Source organism: Echinops telfairi, unplaced genomic scaffold (genome assembly GCF_000313985.2).
Source record: "Echinops telfairi isolate 266 unplaced genomic scaffold, ASM31398v2 ScPeMD7_7420;HRSCAF=8458, whole genome shotgun sequence".
In the NCBI taxonomy this organism is placed as follows: domain Eukaryota; kingdom Metazoa; phylum Chordata; class Mammalia; order Afrosoricida; family Tenrecidae; genus Echinops; species Echinops telfairi.
In genome coordinates, this window is record NW_022111320.1 from 44,069,182 (window position 1) to 44,086,050 (window position 16,869).

Genomic DNA, 16,869 nt, shown 5'->3' on the forward strand with positions numbered 1-16,869 from the left:
CAACAACAAACCAATGACACAAAACAAAACACAACAACAAAAAAGAAAAGCTTGTAGTTAGTTCAAGGACTGTTTGTTGGCCCTTAGGCATGTTTTCCAGTCGAGTCTGTTGGGCACCAAGCCCTGGCCCAAAAGTCCGTCCTTGGTATTCCCTGGGAATTTTGTTGCTCTGTTCCCCTTGCTGTTCTGTTCCATGCCCTTAGTGTTTTGCCTCGGTATGGTGGGATCAGATTGGGCGGAATTTCCACACTGTGTCTCCAGTGTTGTTCCCTGTAGGCTGTGGGTCAGTGAGGGATGTCGTGTCTCATAGTGGGGCCAATCATATGGTCTTCTCTGTGGACTCGCTGCTCTGAGCAGGAATATAGTCTTCAAGGGTTGGTGGGCCAGGATGTGCTCCACTCTCTTTTCCTCCCTCTTCATTTGCTCCCGTGTGCTGTGATTAACCCCACATTTACCTGTTGCTTTTAGTTGCTGTTGAATGGATTCTGACTTTTGGTGACTCCATCCATATGTGCAAAGTAGAACTGCTCTGTATAGTTTTTCAGATTGTGGCTAGATTGGTAGGCCTGTCTCCTGACAAACTTCTGGGTGGGTTCCAATTGCCAGATTTTTTTGCTAGTACTTATGCACTTAACTGTTTATACCATTGGCCACATTTAGGCGAAATATTTTCTCCCAGCAATAAAACCGTAATCTTACCACCACCCCTAATCCTGGTTACCCTTGGTAACCGCTAATAAACTTTTATACATATGCATTTGCCTAATCTAGATATTTCATAACATCTGGGATCACTCAGCATAAATGCAAATGTCACTTTTCCTAATAACTAAATATTCCATTGTATTGTATGTATCACCACCATGCTGCCTATCCTCCTCATTCAAAGATAATCTCCACCAAACTGAACTCACTGCCATCAAGTAGATTCCGACTCATAGCAACCCTATAGGACAAGGTAGAACTATCCTTGTGGGTTTCTGAAATAGTCTAAGAAGGTTTATTTATTTATTGTGAGATAATTTTATTGGGGGCTCTTACAACCCTTATTACAATCCATACATCAGTTGTATCAGGCATATTTGTATAAACGTTGCCATCATTTTTTTCTAGACAGTTGTTTCTATGGAGCCCTTGGTATCAACTCTTCCCCTCCCTTCCCCCAATGATCCCTTGATTATAAATTATTATTATTTTCAGACCTCACACTCACCACTGTCTCCCTTCCCCCAGGGTTTCTGTTCTTCCCCCTGAGCAGGGGTGTGTGGTTGTGTGTTTATCATTATGATCAGTTCCCTCTTCCCCTCCTTCTTCCTATCCTTCTGGTATTGACGTTCCCATTCCTGCTTCTGGATTACATGTATCATGAGCTCTTATCTGTACTTGTGTACATACTCCAGTCTAGTCCGAAGTGAGAGGCATCACTGGGGTCATGATAGTGGGGAGTGAGGAAGCCTCAAGGAACCAGAGGAGTATTGTGTGTTTCATCGGTGCTTTACTACACCCTGATTGACTCATTCATTCCCTGGGACCACTTTTGGGGGAGGGTATTCCATTGTCTACAAGTGGACTTTGGGTCTCTGCTCCAATCCCCATTGTTCTCAACCATATGTTTTTGCTTATTTGTTTGTTTGTTCAGGGTCTTCTGGTGCCTGTTACTCAGTCCGGATGACACCTCATGATTGCACAGGCTGGTGTGCTTCTTCCATGTGGGCTTGTTGTTTCTCTGCTAGATGGCTGCTTGTTTCACTTCAAGACTTTTAAGACTCCAGACACTGTATCTTTTAATAGCTGGGCACCATCTTCCTTCTTCACATTTGCTTGTGCTCCCATTTTGTCTTCAGCAATTGTGCCGGTAGGGTAGGACAGTTTGTTAGAACAGTGTTCTTTTATTGAGGGAGGGCATAAGCAGGGGCTTGAAGTCCGTCCACTAACTCAGTGTATTGCCATATAAATGTGTACATAGGCCAATATCTCTATTTTTATGGATTAATGTATTTACATATGGATTCACCTATGCTTATACCTCTATCCATAGTTTTGCTTCCTAGATCATTCCTTTTTACTTTTACCTTCCCTCTTCCCCACCATCACCCATACGTCTGCCTCATAGGACATCCTCTCAGCTAGATTGTTGTTGCTCCAACACCCCCTGGATCTCTATATCTTCGTGTTGTTGTTTTTAATTCCCTAGTTGTTCCCCTGTCTATGGCTTTGTTTGCTCACCACACCCTTCCCCCATCCCCCTCTCCCCCCAAGTCTCTCCAGAGGGACTGTTGGCCTTGTTTCTTTCTACCTTATGTAAGAGGCATACCAACAATGCCATAAACTAAATAATTAGAAAACAAGCGATTGAATAAAAGAAAACAGAGACACATACATAGTTCCAGGTCTGTCTGCTGACCTTCATGACTATCTCCCCACTGGTCCTAGAAGAATTTTGGAAGCTGCCTCTTCTAGCCTGAAGTCTATCTGGGGGGCTCTTTAGGGGCTTTGGAGCTTTGCTTTAATCCTGTTGCTGATCTCTTATGTTCCCTCTTGGTTTTCTCCACTGTGGGGGGCGGAGAGGGGGGTATTCAGACCGCCTGCCTCCATGCTATGTGTCCCTAGTATTGTCCTCTGTCCCAGTATGAGGGGACAGCATGTCATGAGCTGTTGTCAGACCTACAATCCTCTCTGTGCCTTAGTAGTTCCATGCAGAGATGTTGTCCTCTGTGCTTGGTGTGCCAATATGGGGTCTAGACTGACCAGCCCTTTCTCTTTTACAAGCTATTTTTAAAATAATATCACTTTTGATACCAGTTTAATATTGTTTGTTTTACTTTTTTTCTCATAGACGAAAATAGACTGGTACTTGCAGACTGGACTAGATTTGTAGAAATAATAATCTGATATATATATAACTTTTTTTCTTTAAACTGAACCGTATTTTAAAACATATTTTACCTTTCTTTGTTATCATAGGACAATGAAAAAAGAACCCCATTGCATGCTGCTGCTTATCTTGGAGATGCAGAAATCATTGAACTGCTTATTTTATCTGGTATGGTAAGCTCCGTAATGAAAGCATGTTAACTATCTTGTCGTTATGATTTTTCAAAATTAATCAACTATATATGACTTGGTTCTTATTTACTTCCGAAACTGAAACTTAACTGACTTCATTTATTCTACAAATACTGATCATGTACCAGGTTCTGCCCTAAGTGTTTAAAGTATGTTACAGAAGAAAATAAAGGTGCCGTTATGTATATTCTAGTTGGTAGTAATAGGAAATGAGTACAAGTAAGTTTTACAGTGGAGTTGATGTGGTGACACACTGGGCATGAGATGAGCATTCTATAGGGCATTCAGAATAGGCTTCATTGAACAGAGTCGCTCAGACAGTTGCAGTCCTAGGGGGAGGTCGCCGTGCTCAAACCAAATGCAGCAGTGGGAGTCTAAAGAGATGGTCTGGTTGTAGGTATATTTTAAAGGACATGTTATTAAGACTTCCTATCTTTTAAAATATATTTTATATGATTTTATTTCAAGGCCAGGTACATTTCATTTAGGAAATTGTACTCTTTGTAAAAATTTTTCCTAAAATACGATTTTACACTATGAAGTAATTGTACACTTGCTTCATAGAATAGTTTATATTGTGGCTGTACTGCTCACACTCCTAAAATAGGCAAGTACTTAGAAATATTTGTGTTTAACTAGGCTACAATAGGGGTATTTATTGAGGAAAGATGCATGTTTGAAGTGAGCTATGTTTCACATTAATAAAATTAGAGAAGTGTTCATCTGGGAGGTCTAGAGAGATTCTATGTGGAGATCACAGTAAATAGTAGGCATTCTATGAGTAACGTGACATAATCGAGTACAATGTTTACATTATAAATAAAACTAAAATAATCTGCTTTTTTATAGTAAAGGTACGATCACATGTAATTAAATATGGTTACAACTTTGACCCTACAGTTATTTTTTATGTTGATTTTGCTATAAATAACTTCAATGTTGATATGTACCTTGAAGATATGTTTATTATACTGTAAAGGCTATCTCACTATGTTTAGCTTAAATTCTATGTGGGGATCACAGTAAATAGTAGGCATTCTATGAGTAAAGTGACCTAATCGAGTACAATGTTTACATTATAAATAAAACTAAAATAACCTGCTTTTTTATAGTAAAGGTACGATCACATGTAATTAAATATGGTTACAACTTCAACCCTACAGTTATTTTTATGTTGATTTTGCTATAAATAACTTCAATGTTGATATGTACCTTGAAGATATGTTTGTTATGCTGTAAAGGCTTTCTCACTATGTTTAGCTTAAATTTACTAAAGATAACTGAGGCAGTTGAATTGAATATTCCATATAATTTATAAAAATTTACCATTCTTTTTTGTGATCTCCTCTTAAGCCTTAACAGGGTAGGGATTTAGTCTGTATTGTTTGCTAGCATCTCCAGTGCTTAAGACAGTTCTAAACACACAAATGTCCCTGAGCAAATACTTTTATGATTTGAATGAATTTATGATTTATGAAATAGAAATTCAGGGTCTGTTTCATTTTCAGGAATCTGTTCATATTTAGTTCTCAGTTTCCCAGGTCTTTAGGGGAAGTGAGAATGGGAGAGGTAGAGAAAAGGTATAATGTCAGAGATCAAGTCAGTGGAAAAGGGCTTCCCCTGTGGGTGCAACTCAAGCTCTTAGAACTTTTTTTCAGACTGCCAATTAAACTATGAAAAATAACAAAAATGAGTAATAATAACCCAAATACGTACCAGGGTTTAGAGCAAAATGAAGTATTATTCAAAGTTACCTGTTTACAAATGCAAAAACAAATAAACCAAGCTCTGTGTTGCACTGAAGGTAGTATAAGGCACAGGCCCTATAATCGGACAAATTTGGGTTCAAATTCTGCCACCCCGATTAGCAGCCCATGCCTAACTTACAGTGCCATTAGGGCTCCTCGGGCATATAATAGATATCCAATGATATGTTTGCTTTTTCTCGTTTTTATCTGCCCTTGCCACCTTAATGTCAGATATTATCTAGCTCTTGAATTATCTAAGTCTAGTCTACATCAAAAAGAAACTACAATAAAGTTGCTTCCCTGCTAGATGGCCGCTTGTTTAACTTCAAGCTTTTAAGACCCCAGATTCTATATCTTTTAATGACCGGGCACCATCAGATTTCTTCACCACATTTGCTTGTGCACCCATTTTGTCTTCAGCGATTGTGTCATGAAGGTGAGCATTATAGAATACCCAGATTATTAGAACAAAGTGTTGTGTAGAGAGAACACTTAAGTAGAGGCCCAGAGTCCGTTTGCTACCTTAATACTTTTAACATACAAATATATGTACATAGACTTTTATCCATATTGTTATATATTAATGTATTTCTATATATACCTGCCTATATTTATACCCCTATAAATGTCTTTTGCCTTGTATTTCCTTTTACTTTTTTTCCTTCTGTATTTCCTATTACTTTACTCCTGTCCCACTTTTGTGTTCGACCTTCATTAGGCCCTCAGTAATTCCTCTCAGCTACATTGCACTTGATCAAATCCCACCAGGCGTTCAATACCCTCCTCGCCATCAATTTTAGATCTCTTTTTGTGCCCTTGTCCCCAGGTTTGTTGGCTCCCCACTCCCCTTCTCCTCTATTCCCTCTGGAACCTTCCGCCCCATTGTTTTCTACTTGTGTTTGTTTATCTTGCCTATCTTATATCGTTCCAAGTTTTCTACTGACCCTTATATTTGTTTTCTGATCAAGTGTGATGAGATAGATGCCAAATCCTGCCCTCTGAGTCTGAAGTCTATTTTCAGGATTTCTCAGGGACTTTGTTGCTTTGCTCCCCTTGCTGCTCTGTTGCACTCCCTTCGTGTGTTGCCCTGGTGTGGGGGTAGTTAGACCAGATAAAATTTCCACACTGTCTCTCCAGGGCTGTCCCCTGCAGCGCTGTGGGTCAGTGAGGGGATGTTGTGTCTCGCGGTGGGGCAAGCCCTATGGTCCTCTCTCTGTCTTGGCTGTTCCTAGCAGTGGTGTTGCCCTTGCGGCTGGGTGGGCCAGGATACGATCCATTCTCCCTTTCCCTCTTAGTTTGCTCCTGTGTGCCTGTTTCAGGTTTTCGTTGTGTCTCATATGTCTGATTTTTCCTATGATAAAAAATTAGGAAATAAGAACATTTATACTTTCTCCGAACTGTTTGTTTTCATTGTAAAAATGGTGACATGTTGTCAGACCTTATCCAACTTTTGGAGGAGAAAGAATCGAGATCAATGTCAACCCAGTGCTGGTTCCTATGAGGTGGAGTTTAGACATACTTCTTGCTAGCCTATCATTTCTGGCACCACCTGTACTTCCCACACTGATCTAGTTCTGTGCTAGCTGTGGTAATTTATTAGTTAAAGACAGCTTCTTGGCTGTGCTCACAACCAGCCTTCCTTCATTGCCCTCTACCAGCACGCTCAAAGGTGCTGCTCAGCTCTCGCTCTGTGGCTTGGCACACCCACTGTAGCTGTCCCGCTTTTTGAGCTGGAAACCTTCTATGCCATCTAGCACGTCTCTTGATTATGCCATTGTGTCTTTGGTGATACACGTTCTAGCTCCTGGTTCTAGGAGGTCCTCGGTACAGGAGCCCTGGGTCCAAAACATGTCCTTTGCTCTCAGCTCTTCTTAGTAAAGTGTCCTCTATTTATTCATGGATTGGCTTTTTTTTTTTTTTTTTTTAAATCCTAGAGGATGTCAGATTGACACTCCTATTGTTAGGTGTTGTCAAGTCAGTTCTGACATATAGTGACCCTGTGCACAACAGAATGAGACGATGTCTGGCCCTGCACCATCTTCACAATTGTTATGTTTGAGCCCTTTGTTGCAGCCACTGTGTTAGTCTCTCTTTTTGAGAGTCTTTCTCTTTTTCTCTTCCCCTCTGTACTACAAGCATGATGTCCTTCTCAGGGACTGGTCTCTTCTGATAACATGTCCAAAGCACGTGAGACAGTCATCCTTGCTTCTAAAGAGCATTCTGGCTATACTTCTTCCAGATAGATTTATGTGTTCTTTTGGCAGTTAATACTAATTTCAGTGTTCTTTGCCAGCACCATAATTCAAATGCATTGATTCATTAGGGTTCCGTGTACCTTATTTTCATAGCCCTGGTGGCTTAGTGGCTATGTGTTAGGATGCTAACCAAAAGGTCAGCAGTTCAAAACCACCAGCTAGCTCCATGGGATAATGAGATACTGTATTCCTGTAAAAGGATTATAGTCTCAGAAACTCACAGGGGCAGTTATCTTCCTTTTGGAGCAGTTTTATTGGCACTTCATCCACATAGTATATAACCCAATAATTCAGTTACATCAAGAAGAGTTGTAAAATCACGACCACAGTCAATTTTAGAACATTTTCAGATTCCTTATACTCATTGTTATGAGTGTAATTATTCTTTTTGAGTGTGGCAAAAATATACACAACAAAACATTCTCCATTTCACCAACTTATACATGTATAATTCAGTGCCATTGATTATATTCTTCATGTTGTACAACCATTGTTGATATCTTTTTCCAAATTATTCCACCACTGTTAACATGTATATACTAAGTGCCCTCTAAGCTACAACTCTTCCTCCTTCACCCATGGTAACTATAGGTCAAGTTTGGTTTCTTTTTTCTTTTCAGTAATTTTCTTGGTATAATAATCACAGATCATATACGTCTATAGTTGTCACTTTTAAAACAATTGTCAATCCCAGTGTTCCCTCCCCCCTCAAATCCATTGTTCACTCCCCAGTTCCTTTCACACCCCTCCCCATAAACCATTGCATCAGTTACTGTCCATATGCATCTACTTCTATACTTCGTAAACTAGGAAACCTTACAGAAACAACAGAAAGAAGAAAATAATAATAATAATTTTATATATATATATATTTATATTTAAGAGTAAGAAAGAAAAGACCACCACTAATATTTTAAAAGCCAGAAAAGAAATGTCTGTCTTGGAACAAACAAGAAGTATTTTAGCCTAGAGGAAATTCAGGTTAGGTGTAGAAAGAGGCCAGCTGACCAAGTGCCATTTTATACCATGGTTTGATACACCATAATCAAGTTTGCAATAATCTCTGGTAGTAAAAGCTGTTTGAGTCTGTCATCTGTGACCAGAGAGGATCTGCCAGAGGCTTTTTCTGACTAAATACTCTGCAGATGGGTTTGGGGCTTCCACTGCCCTCCATAGCCTTCCATAAATTGGGTGTATACAATTTAAGCTCTGATATTTTCCCTTCATCATACTTGGATTTTGTTATCATCATCTTTGATCGCACAAGTCCGTGTGCTTCTACACTATCCTGCAGGGCTACTATGAGTCAGAATTGACTAGATGGCAGTGAATTTGGTTTGATTTACCTCTGTAAGGGTTTCGTGTACTTTGATTGTATTATTTGCATAGTCTCTCTCATTATTTTCTGGGAGTAAAAAGACCATAGCCAGAAGGGCCACATTGTAGTAAGTCACTACACTATAATTAATCTACCTCCTGTTTGAATGGGTATCAACAAGTAGTTTTTGAGGTTTTGTGGTTTTTTTTGTATTTTTAATAGGGGGTTGTTGTTAGTTGCTATTGAGTAGTTTCTGACTTATAGCAACCCTATGTACAACAGAACAAAACACTGCCAGGGCCTAAGACAGCCTCACAATATTCTCTTTTTGTTTAATTGAAGGGAAAATTGACTAGATATAGGATTCTTTAATTGTGCTCCTTTTAATTAAACTTATACATGTTACTTCAGTGCTTTCTAGCATTGAGTGAAAGTCTTGGATCAAACTTCTCTCCTTGCCCTGTGTGTCTTACCCACCCCACCCCACCATTGTGGCTTGCTTCTTGTGCCTAGTTGCCTATAAGACTGAATTCTTTAACTCTAAAATTCAATAACTTCTTTATACTAAATATACAAGAGGGCCCCCCTCCCCCCCCCAAAAAAAGAAAACAGAATTGTGCTGGGCAGAATGGAGCTTTTGTTTTCCATGAGCATTGAGCAACTTGCTCTAAGTTAGTGCACTCAGTGCCATCACCAGGGAAGGTTCTTTCTGGTCAGTGAGTTTTTGTAGTAAAAGCAGTTTCGCTTGAAATCTCTTTTTTTTGTGATGACCAATGTAAGAGAAGAGCATGCAGCTATAAAATTTTGTTTCCTGCTCGGGAAAAATGTTGCAGAAACAATTCTGATGTTAAACACAGCTTACATGGACAGCAGTATGGAAAAAAACTCAATTGCATGAGTGGTTTTCCTCGTTTCATAAAAGGTGAAATGTCGATTGATGACAAGCCTCGTTCTGGATGCCTGTCAACTTCCCAAAAGGAGAAAAATGTTGACTCGTAGTGCATTTGAAGTTCCTTCCACTAGGTCAGAACGTTAATCAAGCTTTCAATTTAGAGATTCTGAAAATTTTGCGTAACAGTGTGCCACAAAAAATGCCTGACCGGAGGCAGACGGGGACTGGTTTTGCCACCAGGGCAATGCACCTGCTTACTCAGCTATCTCAGTGTGCCTGCCAGTCTTTGGCAAAAAAAATGCCATGCCTCTCTTGCCCATGTGCCTTATTTTTACCTGACCACACTGTGTGACTTCTTTTTGTTTCCATGAATGAAGAGAGACATGAAAGGACAGCGATTTGACTATGTAGAAGAGGTGAAGAAAAAACGAGGGAGGTGCTGTCAGCCATCCAAACAGATGCGTTTGAAAAATGTTTCCAGGAATGGAACTGCAGATTTGACAGATGTATTAATTGTAATGGAGAGTTCTTTGACGATGAAAAGTTTTTGTTAAAAAAAATTTTTTTTAAATACAGAGCTTGAAAAAAAATTCCCTTTTTTTTTGTTACCCCCTTGTATTTTACCATTTTTGTAGAACATAATGTGCATGTGTGCTTCCATACTTGAAATTCAAATTTTTTGTCATTTATATCTTCCATTACATCTTAGAAAATTATATATCTGTGTGTCTTTCAGCAATGATAATAATGTCTGAAGATCTTCCTCTGTCTTTACTTTTACTGGTCATAATTTTGTCTTTTCCATTTAGTTTTAGGTTATTTTCATAAACCTGTCCTTTATCCATTCAACATAAATTTAATAAGCCAGTCTATTTTAGGCCATTTTGCAGGTGTTAGGGATAGTAGTAAATAAAATAGATGCCTTATGGGAAGATAGACAGTATGCTGCAAATGTATATAGTTTTTCTTATAGAGATAATTGCTATGGGAAAAGTAAATAATGTTCTTATGATCATACTGGGTTATCAGGAAATGACTCCGTGACAACATGCCATTTGATTAAATAACTGAAGGAAGTAAAGGGGAAAGCCTCACACAGTAGACAGATAGTTAGCGGAATTAAGAGAACAGTAAGTGAAAGTGCTATGAGGAAGTAGCATATTTGGAGGCAAGTAACAAGACGTGTAGGAGAGAGTCCAGATTATGTATGGTCTTGTGGGTCATGATAAAGCTGTGCTTTGGGACTCAGAATGGTAAGAAAAACCGTGAAGAGTGTAAGGTGGAGTAAAATGGTCTGTGGGTTTTTACAGTTTCACTGTGACTGTGAATTCATATTTAAGACGGTTTGAAGTCATAAATGCCATGATTATTCTGCTTGTTGTTACTAGTGTATGTGTTTCCCTCTAATGATTTTATTTTCCTTTTATGAACTATGCTGGCTCACCTTGTCACGTTATGTTATCTCTTCATGTTACTCTTCCTTGAGTCATTTCTTCCAAACTTAATTTCTCTGAAGCTGAGTATAAAGAGTAGTTCATGAATTCATTTTCTTGTTTCCAGGGACCATCAGTTTCTTTGTTTGTTCATTTATTCACAAGCATACAAGAATACTGTGTCTCATAGGCACAGAGTTGAATAATATATGATCTCTGCCTAGAGATAGTCACTTTCTAGTATACCTTATAACAGTATGAGGGGACTTCAGAAAGTTTGTGGGGGGGAATGGAGTTGAAAGATTATGAAGTATTTTTACAAACAGTTTGAAGCCCCTTCATATATCTCTGCTAGCTATATTTCTCCCCATAAGAGCATATTTGCAAAAGATTTGGGTAATGAAGGACAAAAATTGAACAATAGGTTTGTTGTTTCAATTAGGACATCTCTCAAAGGAAATGAGTTCTCTCCTCAATCCTAACCTTGTAGCTTCCTTTCGTTGTTGGTGTATTGCAATACTTGGGGTGACTCCATAGCTCCTTAGGTAATAAGCTCTGAGGTGATAATATGTCAAGAGGAAGAGATGATGGATATACATATGTACAGACAGTCTAAGAGAAGTTAGATCTCACATTCTGAAGAAACTTAACTTTGTGTCTTTTCGTGACGTTGGTATAAATTTCACTATAATTGATAGAAATTCTTCATCGTTTGCTTTGTAGTTGTAGCTGTTTTATTGAAGATTGGTCTTTGTTTTTATTTAGTGAATGATTTAGAGTAAAACAACTCACTCTTTAGTGGGTAGTCCAGATCTAAATTCATTATCAAATATTTTTACATTGTACAGTGCCAAGATTTATAGATGAAGGGTTTTATTGGCCTACATAATCAAGTGAATTCTTTACTTTCATAGATTCTGTAGTAACTCTAGAATCCACAGAAAAGAATTTCACACTTGAGTAGGGTAAAATAATAGCAAACAATGATTGCTTACTATATTTCAAATACCATGCTAAATAGTTTTTCATTTATTACCTCATTTTATCCTTTAACACTTAACTCTGTAAGTGTATTACTATAGATAAGAAGTTTAAGATACTTACAGATATCATAGCTAGCTGAAAATTACACTGCTAATAAGAGCAATAACCAAAATCAAACCCGGTAACCTAACGCCAGAGTCCATATTCTTAACTGCTGTAATCTGAATCTTCTCCTCCTCCTCCCCATTGCCCATCACACTTTCCCAACATACCTGCTTAGCATTGAATAAGAAACATGTTGCTAATAACCTTTATTGAAGAACTTGTGTTTTAAGGACTAAATTTTCTGGCCGACACTTAAGTACAGATTTTTTTTTATATGAGCCAATCATTTAATATTTGCATTCAAAACCATGTTTAGCATTACTGAAGACTTCATATAGAGCATATGTTAGGAAGTTAAATGACTGTTATGGAATTAATCAATAATTCATTTGTCTGGCCTTTTATAGAAAATATCCTTAATAAGGACAAATTGAACCTAATATTTCTGACATTAAGAATTATGCCTGCATGACCTTTGAAAGTCTACAATGCTGGTGTCCATAACACTTTTCCTAACAGGTACATTGCACACTCTTTTTTAAGATTGGAGATGAAGATGTAATTGCCCTTTGCTATTCCACTCCCAACCTGAAAACAGAATCTAAAGTTCTTGCCACTGCTTTTGGTAGACAGCCAAAGACAATTATTTCCAATTTGGAAGAGAGATTAAAGTACTTGGCTCCTGGCCTAGGTTGGGTATAAACTGTTTCCCCTATGACTTAGAAGCAGAGAAAAGAATCATTCTCTACAAAAAGAAGTTTTAGAAATTGATTAGTAGGACATTTGTAGTTAAGAAAAAACACATATGAAGTAAAATACCACCTACTATTGCTTAGCCTAGATTAGAAGCTGGCTTTTTTCTTTTAAACTGGAAAGGACCAAATAATAAATATTTCAGGCTTTGAATGATATACAGACTTTCTCATAAATGCTCAACTCTACTGTTGTAGCTGAAAGCAGCCATAGCATGCCTTCAAATCAAAATAACTGGATTCAGTCATGAAACTGCAACAGACTTGAATTCTTACAATCTGGAACATTAACCTAAATAGACAAGAATTACAGTTGCTTAAGCTTTTAATCTGTCAATTCATGTATTGAGTTCTTAAAAGCTAGCCCTGGATGTATAACTTCCCTTTCTCAACAAGTTATTTAAATTCTATGTCTTTGCCGAAATTAATGATACTATCAGTATAATTACTGTATGCTCCAGGGGGGTGATTTATAATTTTTCTATCATAAAATGATAATGGTTTCCTGAAGTGAACCATAGACTTAATTCAAAGATAAATGAATAGATTTTAGACTCACGTGTAATCGTACCTCGATATAAGAGCAATTCATTCTTATGACATAACCCTACTCAATAGTAGTCCTCATGAATAGATCACTGAAGATACGAATGCTATAGCAAAGTGTGATGAAGAAAACAAATGGAGCATGATTATCAGAAAGAATAGTTTGTGGGGTCTTAAAGACTTGTCTTAAAGCAAGCATGGAAGAAGCACATTAGTCTTGTGTGATTCAAGATTGTGCATAATAAAATGCAGAGGAGGGGGTATAGTATCAAAGCTTAAATTCTTAACACCCTGTTTGCAGAAGGCCGTGGAAGCTCAAAATCCATTTGCACAGTCCCATATTAAGCCTCTGTTGAATTCTCTCTAACTATAGTCAAAGGCTGTGACTATAGCCTTGCTATCAGCAAGCATTATAAAGTCTATTATGGCAGATGTAATTAGGTTAAAATGTGGCATCTTATCTTTTTCTCTTTTGAGCCATTATAAAGTTGTTTCAGTTTTTACTCTGCTTTCTTCTCAGCTGAGGTTTTCCTCGCTTTTCTTTTATCATTGTTGTATTTGGTTCATGTTTGTGTTTTGTATGATTTTCTGTATATGAAATCCAGGACAGATAAATCTAGAGAGACAGTAACCAGATTAATAATTACCGTATATACTCGAGTATAAGCTGACCCGAATATCAGCCGGAACTGATATTTTACCACAAAAACTGCATTAAAAATGTGCTGGAAAACTTGCCTTATACACGAGTATATACGGTACCTAGGGGCATGGCAGGGAACAGTGGGAGGGAAAGGAGGAGCTAACAAATATGAGAAAGAAGGAAATGTTGTGAAATTGACTATGGTGATAATTGCACAACTCTTTAATATCATGGAACTATTAAATTGTATAATGTCAATTACATGCCAATAAAACTAGTTTTTTTACAGTTTGAAGCCCTGAAATGGGAGGCTGAAGAAGCATAGTGGTTACTTCAGGAACCTGAGAGTTTCCATTGAGTTATTGCTAGTACTTGTGGAGGGCAAAACACACTCAAAAGCAGCGTGGTCTACGGTCATCTTTAAGCAGTCATAGTTGTTTCAACTTACCTGGTCAAGGGATATGGTTGCTATGCAGTGCACATGTTGCAACCTTGTTTTTTAAGAGGGAGATGAAGTTTGTAGCAGGGCTTTGACCTTAATATTTCTCATTCCACTTAGCATTCCAATTCACCCAAACCAAACCAAGAACCCAGTGCCACAGAGTGGATTCCTCTTAGAGTGGCCCTATACCAGTTCACCCACGCTTTGCATATTCAAGTCCATTCTGGTTTTCCTTTGTAAGTCCTGATTTAACCAAACTGAACCAGTGTGAGGCCTGAGCAACAGGAAATACTTAAATGAATAAGCTTGACTGTGTTTCAGTAAAACTTTATTTACAAAGCAGGAGGCTTATAGCTTGTTGGGTGGTTTGAAGAGCATGGCTTAAATCATAGAACAGCTTCATCTTTTTGGCCTTAACATTATGGCAAGTCATTTAATATGAAATAATTTGTTTTGGATATTTCAAATACGATCGTATGTCTTAATTAGGAATGGATTATAAGGATCATTTAGTGTATATTCTTATTTCAGTGACAAGTGAGGTGTAGAAATCTACAAAAATGGAAAAATTAGCAAAACGTGATTGATTCGAATACTTGGTGGCACAAATGGTTAAGCACCAGGCTACTAATCCACCTGTCCATGTGGAGTGACAGAAGAAAGACCCTAGGAGTTCGTTTCAAAAGGTCATAGTCATTGAAAACTGTATGCACAAATCTATTCCGTGAAGCATGACAACTGGTTTAGGAACTGATTTTGGATGAAGGAGAAAACAGGTGAATCTATTTATCTTGCTGAATCTGGAATCAAATGGAGAACCCTTGACTTATATGCCTAACTATAGAATTCACTTGGTAGAACCAGAATTCCATGTGTTATTTAAACTGGGGGCACCCGTACCTCCAAAATAAACACACAAGGTAGGGATTATGACTCACTAATAAAGATTTAGACTCCAGAGACAGTTCATGGTATCATGATCTCCTGGTTACAGAGCCATTATTAGTTCATAGGTCTCCTCCCTATCCTTGGACTCCTTCCACCATCCCCTGAGAAGTCTCCTCACAAGTTCAGAGCACTTCAGCTGCATGTAAAGACCAGCATAGATTGATGGGAATAAATTAGGTGGGGTTTTTTGTTTTGTTTTAATTTATCTCCAAATAGAATAGAATGTTGACTTAGTTCTAGAAATCTCACTGCCCCACTTCCACTTCAGTAACTTTTTCCCCACCCCACCCCACCCCAAATATATCACTTTATATGTAGAAATATTTTTAATTTTTCCTTTCTGATTTGGATACCCCTTTTTTTTTTAGGAGCTTTAATGGCACTGTTGGTTAAGTATTGGACTGCTAATATCAAGGTCAGCAGTTCAAATCCACCAGCAGTTCCTCTGGAGAACAATGAGGCTGTTTGCTCCTACAAAGATTTATAGCCTTTGAAACCCTGTATGAGTCAAAATGAATTCAACGGCAATAGGTTTGGTTTTAGCTTAGTGAGCATTTCTTTTTATTGTCTAATTGCTATGAGGAAAACTTCCAGCCCAATATTGAGTAGTAATGGTGAAACCAAGCATCCTTGTCTTTTTCTTGATTTTAGAAGAGAGATTTTAGGCTTTCCCCATTGAGTATGATTTTAGATGTATTTCATAAGTGCACAGTGTCACACATTGGGCAATTCCTCACCGATATCGTATATTTTTATTTTGAAAGGGCATTTGATTTTGTTGTAATTGTTTTCTGGTTCAGTTGCACTGATCAAATGGTGCTGTTTTGTTGTGTGCCATCCAATCACTTCTCAGTCATAGTGGCTTCTATGAGGAGAACTACTCCATGGGGTTTCCTTTGTAGAGGTGCGGATGACCAGGGATTTTCTCCCTTGAAGCTGCTGAGCACCACCAGGGCTCCTTTTGATTCTTAATATATAATGTGCTACATTGACTTATTTTCTTATGTTGAGATCCTAAGGATCTAAGGATAACTTGGATCCTAAGGATAACCCTCACTTGGCTGTGCTATGTAATCTTTTTAATATATTGTTTTTAGACTTAGTTTGCTGAATCTAAATTCATTCGGGATACTCTCAGATTATAGTGTCTCTTCTAATAGTGTCTTTGGACTGGCTTTGTTATCTGGATACAGCTGGCCTCATAACATGAGTTAAAAAAGGCTCCCTCCTCTGTATTCTTTCAGAAGAGTTAAGGATTAATGTCAATTTTTTAAATGTTTGATTGAATTTCCCTCAAGCCATCTGATCTAGGACTTTGGGGGGTCGTAGGCATTTAAATTTACTCATACAATCTCTGTACTTGCTATGAACATGTTAAGATACACTTAAGTCAGTTTATCTATCTGCTTCTATGAATTTGCCCATTTGTCCATTTAGCTCAATCATTTTCATGTCCTCGCCTTATTTTTTTCTTTATTAGCTTATCTAAAACTTTGTATATTTTATTGATCTTTTTTCAAAGAATTGACTTCTGGATTCACAGATTATCTTTATTAGTTTTTCTCAAACTTTATTTCTTTTTTTTTTAAATCATTTTATTAGGGGCTCATACAACTTATCACAATCCATAGACACGTCTGATTGATTTTCTCTCCTTTTTACTAATTCCATAAGTTGTAATGTTAGTTTATTAATGTATGCTCTTTTTTAATTTTAGGTGTTTGCCATTATAAATTT

The 16,869-nt window shown here is 37.8% G+C and overlaps 1 protein-coding gene across 1 annotated transcript in view; it reads left to right on the plus strand.

Moving 5' to 3' along the window:
• Nucleotides 1–16,869, plus strand: part of ANKRD28 (ankyrin repeat domain 28) — a 121,081-nt gene that overhangs the window by 29,759 nt on the left and 74,453 nt on the right. Inside the window, exon 3 of the mRNA XM_004704188.2 lies at nt 2,965–3,043. Coding sequence (XP_004704245.1) covers nt 2,965–3,043 — 79 coding nt within the window. The remainder of the gene's footprint in view (nt 1–2,964; nt 3,044–16,869) is intronic.